General features: G+C 36.8%; 1 protein-coding gene across 1 annotated transcript in view; it reads right to left on the reverse strand.

The window, feature by feature from the left end:
- Positions 1–3,424: 3,424 nt before the first annotated feature.
- The window catches only part of LOC145573466 (PKS-NRPS hybrid synthetase cheA-like), a 33,383-nt gene continuing 13,580 nt past the window's right edge, over positions 3,425–23,227 (reverse strand). Inside the window, exons 3-4 of the mRNA XM_081631792.1 lie at positions 4,145–6,065; positions 3,425–4,062 (exon numbers count right to left, since the gene is read on the reverse strand). Coding sequence (XP_081487918.1) covers positions 3,425–4,062; positions 4,145–6,065 — 2,559 coding nt within the window. The remainder of the gene's footprint in view (positions 4,063–4,144; positions 6,066–23,227) is intronic.

A 23,227-nucleotide genomic window follows, 5' to 3' on the forward strand; every position in this document is an offset into this window, starting at 1 on the left:
AAAGTAGTGAGATATCTATGCTTTGTGCTCATATATTCACACCCTATACATTTTAATATGACTTTACAATCGGATTATAAATATGTAGTAGTTAGTTGTATTGTGTTTGAGAAATGACGTTGTTGGCAATATTTGTACTCTGTATATAATGGATTTTCTTTAAGTGCTGTTGGATTGATTAAGAGTTATTATTGTTTTAGATATTAGCCTCGTAGATGTTCCAACCATTACTATCTATCTCGATGCCCGTATAGAATTTCTTGGAAGTTTTTTTTGAGAATTTTCGTGATGTTTAGTTTGAAGTTTTGTTGATATTTTGGGTGGTTTGTGTTGATATATAGTTGATGAGGATTAAATATGATTTCGAATTCATCTATATGAAAATACTTGTTGAGCATTCTTGATTCTTTTTCATTTTTCAGATTTTCATACTATAAGCAATGGTTATTGGCTGATTTTTATATTCCTATACTTGTTGATCCTTTTTTTTTTATCTACTATAAAGATGTGAGTAGGAAAATGGGTTTTGATTAGATTTTAAATGTTGCTTGCTCCGTTACTTCAAGATTGTCTTGACTTTACCCTACTCCAAAATTGACTAGAAAGATAGCTTTTTTTTACCGATAGAAATTTTAAAATCGGCAATTTGATTAGTCTATGTGCAAGTTCCTTAGATTTCTCGAATTAACGTGAATGTGTAATGATAGTTTGGTTTCGGTCATTATTTCTTATTTCTTATAGTTGATGGTGATACTAGTATTATATCATTACTTTATGTCGGCTAATGCAAGATTAACTAAGGAATAATGTAGAAATATTGTTTGTTGGATTTTGTTATAAATAATTGGATGATATGTGTACTAGTTTATTATTTGGTTAAAAGTTTGAATATTTAGTTGTTAATTATTAGAAATTTGTTGGATTTTGTTATATATAATTGGATGATATGTGTACTAGTTTATTATTTGGTTAAAATTTTGAATATTTAGTTGTTAATTATTAGAAATTTGTTGGATTTTGTTATAATTAATTGGATGATATGTGTACTAGTTTATTATTTGGTTGAAAGTTTGAATATTTAGTTGTTAGTTATTAAAAATATTAGTTGGTTGATTTTGTTAGTATTAATGCCATTTTATTCTAAATTTAGAATGTAGTCGAGGGTTCTGGTCCACGACATGCTAGATCACGCGGCATTAACGCGTCGGTTAGGAAAGATAGGGGGCCGGGGATTAGTATACGGGAAGGTAGTTCTTTACCGGAGCGCGATAGAGAAGTGGGTAGTTCTGGGACTTATTTGGATGAGCGGGAGGGAGCCGGTCCTAATCCTTTGTTGAGGACTACTAGCTCGGTTTCGGGTTCAGGTTCGAGATACGATGATGATGGACCTGAGGACGATGATGCTGATGCTGATGCTGAGGAGCAGCCGACTGTCGTGACGAGAGGTCCTGATGGGAGATTTACGAGTTCACGACCACCTCGATCTGTAGCGCCTTGGCTTGTTCAGGGGCCGATGGACGGTGGACCCGATGTTGGGACCGTTATTCCTAGTTTTGGGGCCCATGTTGCTCGATATATTTGGGACGGGCATGATCGACGGTTTTTGCGGTGTCATACTAGAGCTAGTGTGTGTAGATTGTTGAGTGAATGGATGGAGGGATTTACGGCAGACACTGCTACGCGGATACGACAGACTGGGTTGTCGCACCTGCCGAGCATTATGCACGACCACCTTGATTTTCCGCTGATTTCTGCTTTTGTGGAGAGATGGCAGCCAGATACAAACACCTTCCATCTACCTTTTGGTGAGATGACCATCATGTTGCATGACGTTTACCACATACTTGGTATTCGGGTTGAAGGTGATATGGTTGCCGAGGATCTATCTAGTGACCGGTATAAGACATTTGCAGCTGAGTTGTTACAGTTGACTACAGAGGAGCTACAGGTCAAGACTCAGACTGCCATATATAGGAATGGTGGCGTCCATACTGACCAGATTTTTGATAGGTGTCGTACTGTAGAGACTACAGAGGAGGTTCAGGTCATTGGTTACATGTGGGTCCTTTTGGGTAACACGCTCTTTACTGACAAGAGCGGTTGTCGTACCCACCCTTCTTTTCTCACTGAGTTGTTTGTGGAGCATAACCTGGAGAGGTTGACGAGATACTCCTGGGGTTCAGCCACACTAGCGTACTTGTATCGTCAGCTCGGGCATGCCACCCGAAATGGATGTGATTCTATCGCGGGTTGTCTAACTCTTCTCCAGTCTTGGATATATGAGTACTTTCCATGTTTTCGGCCTCACCAGGGTGTGTTGACGCGAGACGTTCCATATGCACGTGCAGGGTTATGGGATGTTGGTATGGCGCGGAAGCATCAACAGCGTCTCGTGTCCTTTCGTACTCGACTTGACCAGCTGGGTGACCATGAGGTATAAATAGATACGTAATACTATTTGTTTTACAATGCTTTAATTTACAGTTGATTTACTCTTGTATTAATTTATAGGTATGCTGGTTGCCGTACGGAGCTTTTCCTGCATTACAGGTGCCTAGGACTGCGTTTACTGGATGTATTCGATATCGAGGCATCATAGAGCCATATATGCCCGGTCGAGTTGTTCGACAGTTGGGGTTTATACAGGAGGTTCCCGGTGACATGATTAGGCCTGATGATGCTCATAGACCAGTTAGTGTTAAGTCTTATAGGGTCAGTTTTTCAGCTCAGATGACTACTCGCATGTGGAATGGTTTTGTTCCCGGTGCTGCGTTCAGTCTTTTGCTTGGTGGATATACTAGAGTTCCGCCTGGCGGACATACTTGTGCACCTGACTACCTATCATGGTTTAGGAGAGTTAGTCATCCTATCGTCACTCCTAATGTTGAGGATGATCACGGTCTTCCTGAGAGGACCAACGTTGATTACGTAAGTTTTTTATTACTTGTTTTTTTTTATTTAATTTATTTTTCCTATTATTATTAATATAATTATAATTGTTTATGCAGTGGGTAGGACGATTCATGGTTACAGCACAGCGATCACTTAGTGAGTACCCTACACTATCGAGAGACACCAGAGCAATGTTGGAGCAAGTGATTTCTGATTGGAATGCAATAAATGGACTTGCTGATTAGTTGTAATATTCATTTGTAGCTTGGACTTTATTTTTTTTATTAGACTATGTTTTGGATGTTGACTATGTTTTGGATGTTGTTAGTGGCCATTTAAGTTTTACACATTTGTTGGAAATAATCAAGTTGACATTTATGTTTGAGTTTTTTTTTATTTTTTTTTTATTTTCTAATAGACTGTGTACTTGCTTCACAAAAGAAATGCTTAAAATAAATTAAAAAAATAACCATGTTTATTAATAAAGTTAAAATAAAGTTGAATCAAAATCCACAACAATACTCAACGGTACTCAAGAGTTGATTAATGTCTGCCACAATTGAAGTCTTCTATCGTACCTTCTCTCCCACCCGTTTACACTTGTCTGTCGAGCGTTAAACCACATTGGTGAAATTGGAGGTAGTGGGTGGTCATGTTCCATATGCAACCGAATGAAATGCGATCCACCAACAGTTCCAATCACAAACTCCCCAGAAGGCCTATCTAAAGGTCCACGATTGTTCAACGGCAAAACAGTAGTAGATGGATAGTAGCTCGACGGTCTATTTCCTACTCCATAACAAATCACCACCACATTCCATAATGTGGCAATAGCAAAAAAATCTTGTTGTGCTACCATCCAGTGCTCCTCTCCACACGCATCACCATCCCATCTAATCCGGTCTATCTCCCTTTGCAGTCCTGAACCAACCCCTTGGCCCCATATGTCGTAGTAAATCATGCTGTACAGCCAAGGGTGAGAACCAACCTCATTTGCCATTTGATGCCGAACCAATCGCCACTCCTCCTGAGTTCCGTACAATAAATCTGCTACGCAACGAAATCCGCAGTTCCCATCACCAATTACATCCTTAACACCTACGACGTAAGGCCAAATGATGTTGGGAATAGCGTAGCTGTATCTGCATTGGCGCATGTCGAACCCAGTACCTACAAAATTAAAAACATAATATGACATATAGTTAAATTAAAATTTAGGATGAATAAACATATTATTTAAATTGATGATCACCTGTATTAGATGGGGGCGGTCTACTTCTAGATCGATTCTCTCGCCCACTACGTTCAACATGCTCAAAAAATGAAGGATCCCGCCTATTACGATTCTCGGGTGGTCGTCCCCTTACACGAGGGTTGACTCTAGGCTCCTGAAGGTCATCGTAGTTAGGATCCATCTCACCCTCAATAACTCGTGACATGTGCCTAAGCATCACAGGATCACTGGCAATAACCTGATCAACAAGGGTGCGGAAATGAGCTCGATCCTCATCATTTTCATCAACTATATTAGGAATGTCGACACCATCTCCAATGACAAGGGTCCTCCAAAATGGATGAATATTCTTAGAATACAACCCCTTCCCTGCAGCAATCAAGTCATATATTTGGCACGCACAAGGTAAGCCGTGGGTAGTACGTAGAGCACACCCACAGCGTCGATGAATATCCGTACTCAACCCTCGCATTCTGTTTGTCTCACCAAGAAGAATAGACAGACAATAGTGGGATACCTTTCCGTTCAGCTGATGTAAAGGCTTATGCTTGTACTTCTGACCATGACTTGTTCTACATGCCTCCAATCCATTACGAATGGCTATGATCTTGTTCTCAATTGAGCAGTGCACTTGAGCCCAAACCGTGTCCAAAGAGCCTGTTGAACTGTCAATCCAACACTTCAATGCTGAATGCTGGCTCTCAACCCTGCAGTTGTTAACATTGCCAAAGTGTAGTACCTGGTTTGTCCAAAACAATACAAACTTCTCCTTGTGTACGAGCCAAGTGTCCATAACATATTCAATCACTTTCGGCCATCGACTCCACTTGGTTTTCAGCACTGCAAGTTCTCTGTTATATGCCTCTTCAGATGTAGCATTAATCACAAGCCTCCACCTCCCATTTTTGAACTTGGCACCAATCTCCTTTTTTTTTTCAAACATGGAAGTAACCTTCGCCTCAACATCTTTGTTAATATGCCACACACACAACATGTGTCTTGTGTTTGGAAACACGCTCTTCAACGCTGCACAAAGGCCAAGCTCCCTATCTGTCAGTAGTACCGATGGCTCTCTATGATAACCGATCAACAACCTCAAGCACTCAAGCACCCACCGATAACTTTCCTGAGACTCTGACCTCATGAATGCGTATGCAACAAGAAAGTTTTGATTAGTCGGTGTAACCCCAACAATCTCAAAGAATGGCATGCCGTATCGATTCGTCTTGTAAGTGGAATCCATACCTATCACGTACGGGTATGTGCGAAGCAAATTTGTCATGATCGGGTGTGCCATGAAAGCATGTTGCAACACATTGTTGGAATCAGTAAAAACCCAAGTGAGGTATTTGCTCTGTCTGGCCAAATGAAGCACCTGGTGAACTACTTCTCTTCCTTCAAATTGCTCCATTCTTATTTTACTTCTACAGTTGTAGACATGCCTGATGTTAGGATGGTCTCCGGGAAACTTTTCTACAAGAGTTCTCATGATATGTCGAGGTGGCACCTGTGCCTGAGTCATGTCACGCACTACCTGCTTAGCAGCAATACTAAGACCACTAATTTGTCGATGTCCCTCGGGATAAACAACCAAAGAATGATTGTGAGTTCCGTTCAAGCAACTAAGCTTCCAACCATTTACTACTCTGACATACTCAACCTTGAGTTTGAAGGGACAATTGTTTGCCTTGCTTTTGGTGTCTTTGCATATCGCGTTCATCATGTCTCTTATCATGCCCTTTTTTCCACGATCACAACTCACATATCGATACGGTCGAGCACTCCGATCGGTCTTGTAAGAAGCCTTCACTAACATAAATCCGAGCGGTCGACAAACATTTTGTGCCCATAGAACAGCATCCTCAAAACTCGGAAACACTTCGTTTGTCAAAAAATGTCCACTATAGTCCACACCGTCACCATCCTCGGACTCAGAATCCTATATAAATATTAATAAAAGTTAGAACCAAAGAAGACGACTAATAGTAATAACAACAATAACAATACAACTAATTATAAAAAAAACTTTCAACCATAATAATGACAATAACAATAATAATAACAATAACAATAATAATAATAATAATAACTAATTTTAATAACAATAATAATTTCAAAAGTATAAAATCCAATGACAATCAACCAATACGTGAAATAAAAAATTAAAAAAAAAAAAGAAAAATCGAAACCCAGGAAACGCCTAGGATTTTCGAATGACCTAGGCTAAAACGCCTAGTTTTTTCGAAACATCCTAGGATATTCGAAAAAACTAGGCGTTTCAGCCTAGGTCATTCGAAAATCCTAGGCGTTTTCTGGGTTTCGATTTTTTTAAAAAAATTAACGCAACGTACCGATTCTGATCGGTTCGACGAGCCTTCGGCAAGCGTCAAAGGTTGTGTTTCTGGTATTTCGTTGTTGTCCATAAGATCTAACGAAATTGATTTTGCAAAATTTATAAAATTTGTTTGATTTCACGGTGGTTGGGGTGGTTGTCCGATGAAGGTCGGTGGCCGTTCACCACTAGAGAGAGCGGTAAAAAATTTTGTGTCCAGTAAAAGTATGAAATTAAGGTAAAATTAATTATTTTTATAATCGTTATAATAAGGTTAAATACGTAATTTAATTTCATTTTGCGGGCGTTAGTTAGAAAATCGAGGGCGATATTTAAAAACCCCCTATTTCTAACATTTATTACTCACATAATAAAGAGAAATGAGACTCTAAAAAAAAGAGGGAGGAAGTAATAATTAAAAATAAAAACGACATTAACTATATCCCACAAAAGAAGAAAATCATCAAAATAAGTCACGTTACTCAAATGTTTTTCAACCCTGATCAAGTCAACATTATCAAATATAGCACAAAAATAGTGTCGATACTCCCGCATCACACTTGTTACTGTTTTGAGACTTTTAGAGTCAAATAGAGTTGGGCCATCTGATGGTGGGCCTTGGGCTCAATTACATGCCTGAATATTACACTCAATATATTTTTTTAAAAATAAAATTAATTCATAAATAAAGTCATACGACATCTACAAAGAGATTTAGATCTAATCTAATACTACGTATATCATATCATATCATATCATATAACTAACTAGGTTAGTTCCCGTGCCATGCACGGTAATTTCAATATTATCATTAATTTAATACAATTATTGCTGTAAAAAATAATATCAAATTGCAAAATAGGATGAAAGTTCTGTAATTACGATTTTTTTTAAATCATTAAAGAAAACGGAAGAAGAAATGCATGCACGACTAATGAAAATAACTATGGATTACATTACAAAGTTATAGATAAGATTACATTATTGTATTATATGCCTTTGTTCCCGTCATAAAATAAATAAATAAATCTTTGTTGAATGTGTAAAAATGAATATACTTACCAAATAGAAAAGAAATATTATTGTAAAATAAGTATTAAATTAAATACTTCTCTAAGAAGCTTTGGGAAAAAAAATAAAAATAAATAAAAAAACATCTTTTGGAGGGAAATTTTTAACCAGGTTATGACAAGTGTCATTTCTGGTTTCGCCTTTAGTATAGGTATATTGATATATAAAGTAAAACTTTTAGCCAGGTCACGAGACAGCGACACTTGGCGTTCCAACTTTTCGCCAAGTGTTGCGTCATGGTGGATAGATTTAAATAGACTTAATAAGATAAAAAATTTAATTTAGAATTTTATTTGGATAAGATTTTAGGATAAAATTGTTGGTTTATAGTTTTATTTTCGATAAAATACCAATATTTCATAGGTACAAATTCAATTACTTGCTCTGTTCTTTTTTACTTGACATGTTTCTTTTATCACACTTGCCAATGTAAAACTTTAACGGTCAATAACTTTAATTCTTCATAATTAAAAAATATAAAAGTTTTATATTATTATAGTTTTTATTGAGACGAATTCAAAATGATCCAACATAAATATGTTTTTTCTTACATATTATTCACAAAACACGGTCAAAAGAAAGGTGGTGAATAGTGTAAAAGCCAAAGCGGGTTGAGTAAAAAAGAACGGAGAAAGTATAATTTTAATCAAAAAAATTATTAGATTATAATTCTCAAAAATTATCACATAAATTTATTTTTTACATCATAATATTACTTGGAGTGAAAGAAGTAGTTCAAAGCGTAAAACCTCCATTTATAATATATACTAATCGGTTAAAAAAATATACTTCACAATCTAATAGAATTTTATTACTATAGAGACCAGTCAGGGTCGGGTCATGAGTCATCTCGGATAGGGTCACTTTAGGTTACGAGTCAAGAAATGTTCAATCCTTGCCCAAAGTTTTGGGTTCGGGTCAACCCAACGGGTTTTGAACATTTATTTTATTTAATTTACTTTTTGCTAATTTTTTTATTTTATTTTATTTTAATGTATTAAATTGAATATTTCCACCAACATTATTATTAGTCATTACATGCCTACTAGATAGCCAATCATCATAAAAGCACAACAATTCCATACTAATTTTGTATCAATTATATATTTAAAATCTTTGACATATAGATTAAAAATTGATCTTAAAATTCAATAAACAACCCGACATCGCACAAGGCACAAAACTAGTATATATATAAAGGGGAGTTTTTTCCCCGAGTTTTTAGAGAGCGACGTAGGATTTAATTTTTTCAGCGTGCCATGTAGGATAATAAATTTTAGTGGTAGTCAATTAAATGCGATATTATTAATTTCTGTAAGAATTAAATAATTTAGATGCCACGTAAGCAAAATTGACGAATGAGATTTCTCAGTTTAAATTAATTAAATATAAAATATTATCTTTTGATATCATGAATTTTATCTAAATATATAACAAATTTTAGCACATAAATCTATATATATATAAAAATTATTTTAAAAAATTCAAACGAATGAACTGTGCGTTACACGGGCTTAATCTAATGAATACATAATAATTGAATCAAATAAAAACATTCTGTAAGCAAAACTATGACCGTTGTTGCAAATGGTACATTCTTCATATCCTCTTTCATATCGCTGTGATTTACAGCCTTCATCGGCGAGGGGGTTGATCGATCTGTTGTAGCCATGCAGAAAATTTCCATTTGATTCGCTAGATTGTAATCGAAATATTAACCTCTTTTTCGATCCCGCAAAATTTTACCCATGAAACAACTCTACAGCAATCAATAAAATAAAAAAGCTAATCCTCCCTCAAAAGAGAGAAGAAAAACCCGGTCTTTGAAAGGAGCCAAATCCTCCTAAAGAATAGAAACACTCAATATTTTTGAAAAGCCTCTCTTCCCCATTTACATAATAATACAATCTTACAAAAATAAATATCGGACCAGGATTTTTAGATTTCAACTCGGACTTTTTTTTTTAATTCCATTTTTACCATTAAAAAACTTTGCAAGAAATAAGTGCTGAATTCAGCCTTCCGACTAAGTTCCAAGTAATTTCATTTCTTAAATGATCTCCATTCTTGATTCTTCTCACCCACATAACGCATATACAAATGATTTTCAACTTCAATTCCCATGAGTTTCCTAGCTATAACTTTGAATTTTCTATCTCAATCTATCCCTTCGCTAATTCACGCTTCACATGATGACGTCTCTCTTGTGACAATGAATTCTGTTTTCATCATACTCCGTATTGTCTTTTGCAAAACAAACACTTAAAAAGTGTTAGTATTAGTTATATGAACCAATTTTATATAAACCTAATTTGAATCTTTGTAACAGACGAATTATAAATTACTTCTCTTATCTTAAATAAGTGTGTCAAAGAAAATGCATTACTATACTAACTTCAACCTATTTTTTTGTTTAATATCATTATCAAATTTATTAACTAGTGCGTAATCGGGCGTTGCCCTAATATGTTACTTTGAGTAGATTTTTTTAATAAAGTGTTTGAATTTTTTTAGTATTAATAATTTGGAATATAATTTTCAATATCGAAAAAAAATATAAACAGTAATATGAGTCTTTTTTGTTTTTAGTTTAAATGTTAATTTTTTATTCTACAATTAAATACAATAGGGATTCTTATGCACGCAATGACTAGCCCTTTGAGGAGAATTATTAATAATGGTCTTTATGTCTTATAAATATTTGCATGATATTTTATTATATCTATTTGCATATCCCTATTAAACTAGTCATCATACAATTATATACTCTAAAAAAAAGAGGAGAGATTAAGTGATGCTTTAAATATTGAAATAAGCACAAATAATTAATCTATTTAGGGAATTCAAGAGATAATTTTAATCATACAACTAGTGTGCGGCCCAGGCATAGCAGCGGGTTACCACTTTGATTAAAATTTTTCTTTATGAATATATTATCGCCTTTTTTCACAAAATGAAATATATTATCATCCATTAGCATAAATGTTAAAAATAATGTTACTAATTGATAAAGAGTATAGAAAGATATTTTTTTTAGCACTCTATTTTTTCTAAAATGTTGATTTTATTCCTCTTTTTTTTCGTTTTTTTTTTTTTTTTCCAAACTACTTATCTCGTATTTCCTTTTAAATCGGTGCATGTCATTTATAATTATATTTATATGTATAAATGACATCAATTGTTATTGGCTAAGATAGTAAGGAAGTAGATCTTATTTCTTTGAGGTCTAGTGTTCGAAACCCATCAAAAGCTTTTTAATAATAGTTGGAATGATCTGTTAATTGGTAATGACGTGGCACAATGCTATGAGAGGGGAATGACATGGCACATAAACGATTTTAGGAATGCTTTTTAATATATAAAACTATAGATTATATACTCTAAAATCAAATATATGGAGTTCTTTCAAAAAAAAAAAAAAATCAAATATATGGAGAGACTAAACACAAATAATTAATCTACTTAGGGAACTCAAGAGAAAATTTTAAGGTTTTAAATTTAATAGTGGAAAATATGTAAAAGAACATTTTTAGAGATATAAATGTCCATGCATTATTCATAACAACTTTCTTAAACTTTTTCTAAGTTAGGAATTTATGTGGATAAATAGAACATAAATTATTTCTATTTAAGATGTCAAGATGTGAGGTATTCATTCCACGAGGTAAGTGGCACATATACATTTTAAAGAACGTATATTAATATAGTGTATATAAATAAATAAATAAATAATAATAATAAAGTAAAGGTATATTACGGGATTATTACAAAGTAAGTAGGGGTGTCAAAAACTTACCCGACCCGAAAAGTTTATCTGAAACCAAACTGTTTTCGAACTAGTTAGACCTAAAATAATTTAATCCAAATCCGATCTAAAAACAATCCAAAATTAACTCGAAATCGATTTTACCCGCTAATATACGATTCAAACCTAACTTGGTATCGATTCATTGTTTATCTGAAACCAATAAAATTCGATACTTCAAGACCTAGATTCAATTTAACCCGAAACAAAATATATCCGAAATCATTTATACCCGAGAATACCTCAATTTACCCGACCCTTATTCAACCCGATCCAAAACTACCCACGACCCCATTAAACTTGACCCAAAGCTTATTAGTTAATTAGTTATTGACTTATTGATTATAGTGGAGACGAAAGGGGGATTTTAAATAAAAAGTGTAGTTAATGAGGGTTATATTTAATTGTTAGTATAAGAGAGAAATTCTAAAACACTTGTTAAACAGGGTTGATATATAAGAGTGAAAGATAATTTATATGCTAGTATAGAAAATAGCTCAATAACGAGTTTAATGATTGATTCAAATTAAGATCTAATAAAAACAAAATTGATTTGAATCGAGACCTAATGGAATCCGAAATTACCCGATTTAAACTTTATTAAATCCATTTGACCCAAATAAACCCAATTAAATCCGGCTTCGAGCTTACATGAACTCGATATGACTCGACCCGAATTTTACTTGACCCGAATTCGATTTGTAGCTGACCATACGTAGACCCACCTTTGATTCAAATATAATTAAGCTTGACCCGACTTGATTTGGTTTGTTAGGATAAAATGACCCGTCATTACCCGATCCAAACTCCCCGACCCATTGTGGCCAACCCAACTCCATCTGGGTACCCAATTTGACACCTCTAAAAGTAAGTACGTACTGAGTTATCGAAATTTATGGTGTTTAACTTATATTTAAATATATTTATGGTTTAAATTTTATGCTAACATGTCATTTTAAACCTACACACTTATATTGAAACGATAGTATAAATAAAAAGAAATGAAGGGTCCATAATCTATCCGTGCATTAAAATTCACTTGCTTAGAATAACGTGATAACGACCATGTCAAATCCATACATAAAGTAAAGTACATACGTGATAATCGCAAGTAACCACGGATTGCTGGACTTTTATTAGATTGGTTATTTTTTTTTGAAAAAAATTGACAAGAATAATTCCAACTTTGCTCCGTTCATCAAAAATAATTCAACTTTTCGATTATTTTTTAATAATCCCAACTTTGTACTTCATCCGCCCAAAATAATCCCAATCGGTCATTCAACTTGCTATTACAAGTTAACGAGCACGTGTCATTCTATGATAGGTTAAAAAAAAATAACAAAAAAGTAAAAAACAAAAAAATAAAAAAAAATAAAACCCACCAGCCTTCAATGGTTCAACCCAGCCACCGACACTGCCGGCCCAACCCCTAACTCCTAGGTGGCGGCCGCCCAGACACCTTACCCTTCCTCCGACGTCGCCTGGACCAGTCTCCACTTTTCCCTTAAACCACCATACCACCATTTCTCACCCTAAAACCCCGCAAAACAGCCTAAAAACCCTTCCCACGCCCGACCGCCCCTTCCCCCACCCTCAAAACCCCAACGACTATGATTTCGAGGGTGGGGGAAGCGACGGACGGGCGTGGGAAGGGGTCTCTAAGGCTGTTTCGTGGGGTTTTAAGTGAGGGGATGGTGGTTTCGACCTTTAGGGGTGAGGGTATGGTGATTTAAGTGGAAGGGGAAGGGATAACGGCGGGGATATATAGGGGTAGGTGTGACGCCGACAGTAGGTAGTTGGGTCCGGCGTTGTCAAGGGGAGGGTAGGAATGGCAACAGATCGGATTCGGGTCGGATGTAGCTAAATCTGACTCCGATCCGTTTAGTAAACGGACTCTGGACTCGGATCCGAATCCGAGTCGGAATCCGATCCGACTCGTAATTTTCGGATTCGAATCCGGTCCATTTATATAGACCTCCGAAATGATCCGAATATTTTTTTTATTGTTATTTTTTATTATGTCACATACCTATAATTGCTAGTATTGTCATACCAATTAAAGTATAAATATAACTGTAGACACCTATTTGTGTCTCCCCAAAACCAAACCCAGTGATGAGTACCTTTCACATCAAATCATAATCGAATGAAGCGAAAGTGTAGAAAGTTTAGTGTTGCGGATAGTTTTAATTTCTTTTCTCTTCTCTTTGTTTTTGAAAACTTATTTTAAGAAAATAGCCAATCCAGTTTGGTTAGTCCATGATATGGGTCAAATAGTAGTGTAGTTGGATGGGGCTTGACAAGAGCTTTCCAACGATATATTATAAGCCCGATTCCGATGAATATTGAGGAAGTTATGGCCAATTTACTAAACTGGGCCCGTTTCGAGCCTTATATGCGGCCCAATGATCTAGGGGAGGGCCTAATATAGATTTATCATTCCTAATGCAATTAGGAATGGTGTTAGTCTTCTAGATTCTTCTAGAAGATTCTTTTCATTCCTAATTCAATTAGCATTGATAAATTGACTTTTGTTGACTTTTCAGAGTTTTAATTAAAATCAAAGAGCATTTTTGAGGAAAATATGATTTTATCCTCTTGTACGACAATTTTTATCTGATTTTAAGAAAACGCGTGAATTTCCAGGTCAGCGCCAAACGCCAGCTGTAGCTCCTGGCGCTAGCCTTGGCGCCTGCCGCCAGGGTCAGCGTCTGGCGCCAATAGCCAGCGTTGGCGCCAACCTTTTTTCATGTGAGCCAGACTCTGTTTTGATATTTTATCTTTTTGGCTGATTTTCTTTATAAATAACGTCGTAAAAACTCCGTTTACATTCACCTACAACCAGTTTTTATTCACAATCGTCAATTCTCTCTCATTCATAATCAATCTATCAACTTTCATCAAGATTCTCTTGATTACTCTCTCTCTCTTTCTCTAAACTAGTTTCTCAAATACAAAATTCCCCATTCATTATATCTAGAAATACCTAGCCATATTCGAAGTTTCCTTCGCCCTAGACGTGAAAGGTTTAATTTCTGAGGGTTTGGTCCCAAATCTCTCTTTCCATTATTTAATTTAATTGTTTGATTATTATTTTCGTTGAAGTTACTAACGTGTGTATTTTGTTATTAGAAAGAGGTACGAGGCATCAAAGTAAGTACTTTAATGGTTTTTATTGATATTATGATATAGAAATCATGTTTAGATTGTTGTTTTGATTCCTAGTATCATGTCTAGGGTAAATTTAATATCAAGTATAATTAAAAGTATAATGCTTCCTATGTTCTTCCTAATATTTATGATTGTTAGTATCATGTTAGGGTTAAAGCTTTGATTTTTGATGTTTAGTGACATGCTAGGATTTGTTATTAATCTTGTTAGTATCATGTCTAGGATCTTGCTATGCTTTAACATGATTTATTAATATAATTGTTATAATTATGATTGTTATGATGATTATTGCTTTGATTATTATTATGATTATACTTTATTCTTTATGATTTATGATTATAATTTTTATAATTATTGTTATGATTATAATTGTTATAATTATGATTGTTATGATTATTGTTATGATTAATTTTATTTTGATTATTATGTTGCTTGATATTTATTTTTATTGCTTGACCACGCCTTTTATGCATGTTTAAAGGGAATTTGTACTTGTAATCACGCTTAATAAGATATTTAATAATCTTGTTAGGGTTAATTTAATTATAATTCAAGTGATCGCCAATAATAGATTTATTTGTGCATTAAATTCAACCAACATAGATAAACAGGTTTAGGGTTAATCCTATTGATTGTATGTTAGTCAAAAAGCGCACATGAATACGATCAGAATAAAGTAGAGGCCTATTATTAGGGCAGGTTCAATCTCTTTTAGGTTGGATTTGTACCTTCATCCCCGAACCCTTATTTGGTTCAAGACCTTATGGAGTTGACGATCTCTTGGATCGTTAAGGGGTGTAACCTTCACCCTGTGAACGGTTTACAAGTTCCTAAAACTTGTTGGCGATTCTTTTGCTCTATCTTCTTCCCTTTTGGACGCCACCGTACTTTAGTGTATGATCACAGTGGGGTTCAAGCTAGGGGTTAACGCTTGAAATTATTCCCTACAGTTTTTTGGCAACTCCACTAGGGAGGATTTCTATTTTAATTCCTGAATTTGTTTCGGCAATGATTTAGAATGAGTGGACGAGACTCGAAACGTTCTAAGTATTTCATGTGCGTAATTTTGATTTACATTATTGTCATATGCATAAAAAAGATCTCATTGGAAAGACCATCCGTAATGAGTTAAAAACATATGATTTTACACGTAGGAAATTTGAGAAATATCTTTCACAACTGGGACTGAAATAACACTGCGTGAAACTAGAAAATTTTATCGAGCACAGAAAGCTGCTGAGGCATGTAGGAATTAACATCAGCGACCAGAGGATTGACGCCATACTTTTAACTGTAGCGCCAGACGCCAACATTGGCGCCAGGCGCTACAACTTATATTTGGCGCCAAGCTCTGTTTTCTGGCGCCAAATTCTTCCAATACCGAGCCAGAAATATGCGTTCTAATTTCGACCAGTTTTTCGTATTGTTAGCTCGATCCTACTTCCTGATTGAATTTTTTCTCAATTTTCTGAAATCCATATGTGTTCTACATATGGACATAACCCCTTGGGAATTCATGCTCCATCTACCTGGTTGAACGCTCTGAGCAACAAAGGGTAAATCCGAGATTGATGAATTCACCAAACCATGGAAGCGAGTTTTTTCTAAAACTTGCGGTGTCCCATCCACTCGCGCCAACCCTTCACGGTTAGGCTTCCGCGCGGTGCATCCGGACAATTAACCATGGACCCTTTATTGACTAAACCATATCCCGAACTTTAGAGAACTAGAGCCATGGTTAGGTTGCAAACTCATTGCATCATATTGTGTCTACTTGACTAATTGTGCATTATTTGTTGTGCATATATTCTATGTTTTCTTAACCGTTTATTTGACTTGTGTTGAGATTAAATAAATTAATGACTTAAAGAACTTTGCTTAATTAATTAATTAATTAATTAATTAATTAATTAATTAGAGTCAATAAAGTCTAATATTTTAATCAGAATTGACCTAGTACGTACGACTTTAGGCATACCCCTATTGATTAATAACACCGAAAACAGTTCCAGATTGAAGCTCCAGCATTGGCGCCAAAGTCTGGACTATAGCGCCACTCTGTGGAGTGTGGCGCCTGGCGACAGCTCTGTCTTCTGGCGCTACGCTACACAGTGCGACGCCAGTCCTGTCGTTTTGACGACAGTTCAGATTCTTGGTTGAGTCATCACCTATTGTCTAATTAACCAGTTTGCTAATTAATTCGGTTAATTTTCGCTGTCAATAGTACTTGGTTGAGTCATTAATCGAGTTCAGGCACTAAGTCCTATGGTCTTAAACAAGAGTCCAAACATGTCACTTACACTCAACGCACACACAAATACACACACTTTGACCATGTCTAAGGGAGTCTTGCATGCGCGTTTTTTCCGTCATTTTTTTAGGGGGGTAAGTCGGATACTAATCCTCCAATTTAAAAACTATACTTAGTTCCCTAAAAGTATGTACATTATTTTTGCCTAAAAACATATGCACCCCTTTTTTTTTCCTCTTTTAAAAACCGTAAAGTCAAGTCAATTTGAGTCAAGTAATTAAAACGCAAAATGGTTTAAATTACAGCGCGTGGTCAAGAAAGGAAGGACGGTTAATAAAAGACAACCTCTTCGTACAAGTCCAACTTTTTGACAAACCCATAGCTCGTAAGAGGAAAGCTAAGACCATAATGGCAACACAAGAAGAAGTCAATGAGCTTAGGAACCAACTGGTTACCGTGACTGAAACACTGAAGCTCCTCACACTTAAGATCGATGATCCCGTGAAACAACAACAGATGGACCTCATGCAAGAGAGTTTAAGCAAGCTATCTAGAGACTACAAGTTTCAAGGGCTTAATTCATAAGGGGTCTCGGTGGACAAAGATCTTCTTCCGCAGAAGTTCAATGCCAACAACATCCCAAAATTCAGAGCAACTGATAATCCTTATTTTCATTTAAGAGCATTTGAAACGATAATGAGTATTAAGGGTATCGATAAGAAGGTTTTCCCCTCTCTGTTATCACTATCTCTCGAGACTGTTTGCCAACAATGGTTCTTTTCTCTCGAGAAAGAAAAGACCTCTACCTGGGAGTCCATAGCAAACGCTTTCGTTGATAGATACAAGTGCAACATTCAAGTTGAGACTGACCATAGGGAACTTGAAATCCTCAAGCAGAAAGAGAACGAAGGCTTCACCCCTTTCTTTAACAAATGGAGAGAAACCTCAGCTAAGATGATTGAGGTGCAAAGTGAAAAAGAGTCTGTAAGGTTGTTCATCAAAACCCTTCAAGAAAAATATTCCAAGCATCTTAAGTATTAAAATAATCTCCATACCTTCAAGGCTGTCTACGACATTGGGATCAATATTGAAGACGACCTGGCTAAGTTAAAAGCTGCCAATAATAATTCCAACAGTGGTTGGAAAGGAAAGAAGAACGACAATCCTTCTTCTTCCAAAACCACTCACTTAAACAACGTTAGCACTTTTAATTTAGAAGAAGTCCTTGCTATGAACAATCAAGGACAAAAGAAACCATTTAAGAGAAACTTTACTCCTATTGGCATGAGTTATGACACTGCATTTGATAGATTAAATGCAAAATGTCTTATAACTCCTATTGGACCATTTGGGGACCCACCAGTCGAAAAGAGGTCTGCTAATTGGAACCCCAATGCACACTGTAAGTATCACCAAGGTAGGGGCCATCTCACCGAAAACTGTTGGAAGCTTAAGGAAGCTATCCAAGACTTAATCGATAACAACAAGCTGCCATTGCCCCCTGCCATTAAGAAGCCAAGCATTGATAATGCACCTCTTGCTCATGCCTTGGCTATCTCTGATGAGGAAAACGAGGTTGACCCCTCGTCTCTCATTAAACCTGTCAAAGAAATCCATGCCATTGAAGAAGACGAGAAAATATTCTTCGATGCCATGGATAGCCTTCCAGAACCAGCAAGTAAAGAGGACATACAATCGCTCACACTGTCTATGATTGAAGGGTCGCGCTTGCTACGTGAGACTCTCAAAGCTATAAAAGAACTTCTAAAGAAATATGACGAGGTTCCACTCCTGAAAGATGAATCCAAGAGAGAATTCACACCCATGAGAACGACTTATGAGGCAATGCGTTTTCCTTTACAAGTCACTGAAAAACCCAAGAAGAGTAATAGAATTTACACTCCAATTGGGATCCCATATGCACAAATGTTCGAAATGCTCTCCGAGAGTGGCGAGATCAAACCTCTCGAATCAAGACTATTCGAATCATTGAAAAGGACAGATAGATATTACTGTCAGTATCATTAATCAGGGGGTCACACTATCGAAAACTGTTTCAAATTCAAGGATTTAGTTCAGAAAATGATCGATGAAAAGAAACTAGTCCAAGTTCCACAAGAAGACGATGCAACCATTAATGGAGTTTGGGACAGTGATGAAGAAGACGTCTATTTAAAAGACATAGTAGGATCTCCACCTTCTGTGTCGTACGCCATGGATGACTTTTGGGCTGAAAAAGACTCATCAATAGACGTCCTCACGAGATCCGGGAGAATGCAACCTCCCGTTTCAACACAACCTATGCCGACCGCGCAACAAGTTCCCATACCTATCATTGAAGACAATGACAATGTTAAGCAGTTTAAGAAGACAAAAGTTGAGATGAACGTATGGAAACTTTTGGCGACATCTCGAGAACATAGGTTGGATGTAATGAATGCCTTGGACAAAATAGAGATAGATTCTGACACTACTCCTGAGGGGTTAGTCAACTTCTTCACAAGTGATCTTCCTAGTCCAATTAATTTGATCACCTTTTCTGACAAGGATTTACCTCTAGAAGGTGACAAACATTACAAGGAATTAAACCTCACAGTAGTTTGCAAGAGAATGAATGTTCCTATGACTCTTGTAGACAATGGATCGACCATCAACGTCTGTCCACTTAGAACTGCGAGGATGCTAGGCATAAGGGATGAAGATTTAACTCCGTCTACACAAGGAATAAGGGCCTACGACAACACTCGACGTCAAGCTCTTGGTAAAATTACCCTGAACGTAACGGCTGGAGCAATAGAACATGCTACTACTTTCCAAGTTGTAGACATTAAAGTTTCGTTCAATTTACTGTTGGGGCGCCCTTGGCTTCATGACCTAAAGGTTGTCCCCTCATCTCTCCACCAACAAGTAAAAGCTATAGTTGGAGGAATTCCTATCACCATCGATGCTTCGCCTATGAGGATCAAGTCTATAGAAAATCCAATCATTAATGTGGAGCACGACGAGGATGATGAAGCCTTATGGGGCTTTAACAAAGAAGTCTCCTTAATCCAGGAGGATGAAAGGACCCCTCTTTGCCAGGACCCCTCTTTGCCATGACCCCCATTCCAACATGGTTGTAAATGCTATGCTGAAGAAACAAGGACATTTCCCTGGGATGACCCTAGGAAAGAAGAAAGGAATAGCAAAGTCGCGAGAGTCACCTGGCCTCCCTAAGTTAGACACTTTCGGAGTTGGTTTCGAAGCGACTCGGAAAGATCTCAAGCGAGCCTAGGAAAAGTCAAAGACACATAGAGACGCTCGCATTCAAAAGAAAGCAATCCCAATGGATCAGTACCCTCTTACACTTAATGGTCAATTTATAAAAGAAGGAGAGGAATATCCATGCCATGAATTTCCCGAGCCATTTGTTGTAAATGACATAAGGCAACCGGGATTTGAGATTTTCTTAGATTGTTATTTCACAAATTAAATCCCAACTCCTGTCCACAAGGAGAAAGCACCCCCATGCTTTAACTTTAACGTCATGGGATTACTATTTGGGCGAGAAAAGAATGAGCCAACTTACATAGAAGACAACTCCTCGCTCATTCAGACAGTCCTACAAAGCAAAAGCTTCGATCCCTCGAAGCTAATCACTCAAGCTGAAGGATCACTACAAGGTGGCGCAAGACTATCAAGGTGACTACCCTAAGCGGAAGAAAAATATCCATCACACCAGGGCAAGGACCAATGTTTGAAGAATCGTCTAAGTCAGAGTCTGAGTTGGAGTCTCTCCCTATAGAGTCTTCTAGGTCTTTAGTAGTAGCACCTTCCCCTTCCATTTCTTCTCCTAGAATAGTTAGTGATCAAGTCCCTGAGGACATATCACTCTTTGATGTAATGATCTCAGAGTATAATAATATTTCTCCTTCTCCTTATTTCTTGTGTTCTTCTCTAACCAAAGATGACGAGCATTGCTTAACTAACAATGAAAAAGACAAAGAACTTATTAAAGCAATGGAAACACTCGAAAAGAAAACACCGATAATTGAAGAAACTGAAAAGGTTGATATCTCAAATGATTCAACCAATAAAAGAGAAGTTAAAATCGGATTAACACTAAATGAACAAGAAAGAACCGATTTAATTAACTTACTTAAAGAATTTATCGATGTATTTTCTTGGTCATACGAGGATATGCCAGGCATTAATAGAGAAATAGCTCAACACACTATACCACTAATTCCAGGAATGAAACCCGTAAAACAAAAGTTGCGTCAAATGAAACCCGATGTAGCTCTTAAAATAAAAGAAGTCCAAAAACAAATAACTGCAGATTTCATCAAGGTATCCAAATACCCCGAATGGGTCACCAACGTCGTCCCAGTTGCGAAGAAAGATGAAAGGGTAAGAATGTGTGTCGACTATCGAGATCTAAATAAGGCAAGTCCAAAGGACGACTTCCCTTTGCCACACATCGATATTCTGGTAGATAACACGGCAAATCACGCGCTCCTCTCGTTCATGGATGTGTACGCAGGTTACAACCAGATTCTCATGGCAGAAGAAGACATGGAGAAAAAAACTTTTATAACACCATGGGGCACTTACTGCTACACGGTAATGCCATTCGGGTTGAAAAACGCGGGTGCTACTTACCAACGCGCAGCAACTACCTTACTCCATGACATGATGCATAAAGAAGTCGAGGTATATGTCGACGACATGATTGTGAAATCAAAAGACCGTCCAGGCCATCAAGTAGCCTTAAGAAAATTTTTCGAAAGGCTAAGAAAATATAATATGAGGTTGAATCCATCTAAGTGTGCTTTTGGAGTTACCTCAGGAAAGCTTTTGGGTTATGCCATAAGCTCTCGAGGAATAGAGATAGACCCAACCAAGATCAAAGCCATCATGTCAATGCCACCGCCCAAGACTGAGAAACAGATTCGAGGATTTATTGGCCGGTTGCAATACATAAGTAGCTTCATATCAAAATTGACAACAATATGTGAACCAATCTTCAAAAAGCTCAAGAAGAATGTACCAGTGATATGGGATGACGAGTGTCAAAAAGCCTTTGAAAAGATCAAAGCCTATCTCGCAAATCCTCCTATATTAGCACCAGCACTTCCCGGAATACCTCTTAGGTTATATTTGACGGTTACCAAACAGACAATGGGAGCCATGCTAGCACAAGAAGTAGAAGGCAAAGAAAACGCAATCTACTATCTAAGCAAGAAGATGCTCGAATACGAAACACGCTATACGCCACTCGAGAAGTTGTGCCTCGCCTTGGTATGGGCCACAACCAAGTTAAGACATTACATGCTAGTGCATACCGTCTTCGTAGTCTCCCGATTAGATCCACTCAAGTATCTATTTGAGAAATCTACACTCAATGGACGCATATTGAGATTGGATAGTCAATCTAGCCCAGTTTGATGTAAGGTTTATGCCACAAAAAGCTATCAAAGGATCCGTGGTGTCAGACTTTCTAGAAGACTTCCCAATAGAAGACTCGACGCCAATACAAGACAATAAATTTCTAGATGAAGACTTAATGGTCACTGAAGATGATACCTGGACCTTAAACTTCGACGGAGTCTCAAACCAAAAGGGATGTGGCGTTGGAGTATTACTAGTATCGCCTAAAGAAGAACATGTTCCAATCTCCATAAAGCTTGATTTCGACGTTACCAACAATGCTGCTGAATATGAAGCATGCGTGGTAGGCCTTGAAACAGCTTTGGCATTGGGAGTAAAAAAGTTAAGGATATTCGGAGACTCTTCTTTAATTATCAATCAAATATATAAAAGGTGGAAAGTAAGGAGCGAAAGTCTAGCCCCTTACCAAACCTATTTGGAAACTCTCACCGATCAGTTAGAGAAGGTAGAATACACATATCTACCTAGGTAAGAAAATCAATTTGTTGATGCCTTGGCAAGGCTAGCCTCAATGGTTAGGATTCCCACGGAAATCGAGCAAATGCCTCTAACTATAGAGAAAAGGCACAAACCAGCATACATCCAGGCTATAGAAGACGACGAAGTAGTCCAAGACAAAGAAGAAGAAGAAGAAGAAGAACCGTGGTACACGGATATACTCAATTATTTCACCAAACGAGAATACCCTCCCCATGATGACAAAAGAGAAAAACGAGCATTAAGACTTTTGGCTTCCCAATATGTACTCATAGACAACGAGCTACATAAAAGGGTACCTAAGGGTCGAGCTCTCTTATGTGTAGGGAAAAAGGATGCACAAAGAGCAATGAGAATAGTCCACGAAGGAGTCTGTGGCACTCATATAAATGACAAAATGTTAGTCCAAAAAATAATGCGAGAAGGATATTATTGGACCGCAATGAATAGTGATTGCCATCAATATGTAAAAAGATGCCATAAGTGTCAAATCTATTCCAATCTACAACATGTTCCTCCATCCTTACTCTACAGCTATACGTCGCCATGGCCATTCTCTAC

This window comes from Chenopodium album, chromosome 2, assembly GCF_948465745.1.
Source record: "Chenopodium album chromosome 2, dcCheAlbu1.1, whole genome shotgun sequence".
Classification (NCBI taxonomy): Eukaryota; Viridiplantae; Streptophyta; class Magnoliopsida; order Caryophyllales; family Amaranthaceae; genus Chenopodium; species Chenopodium album.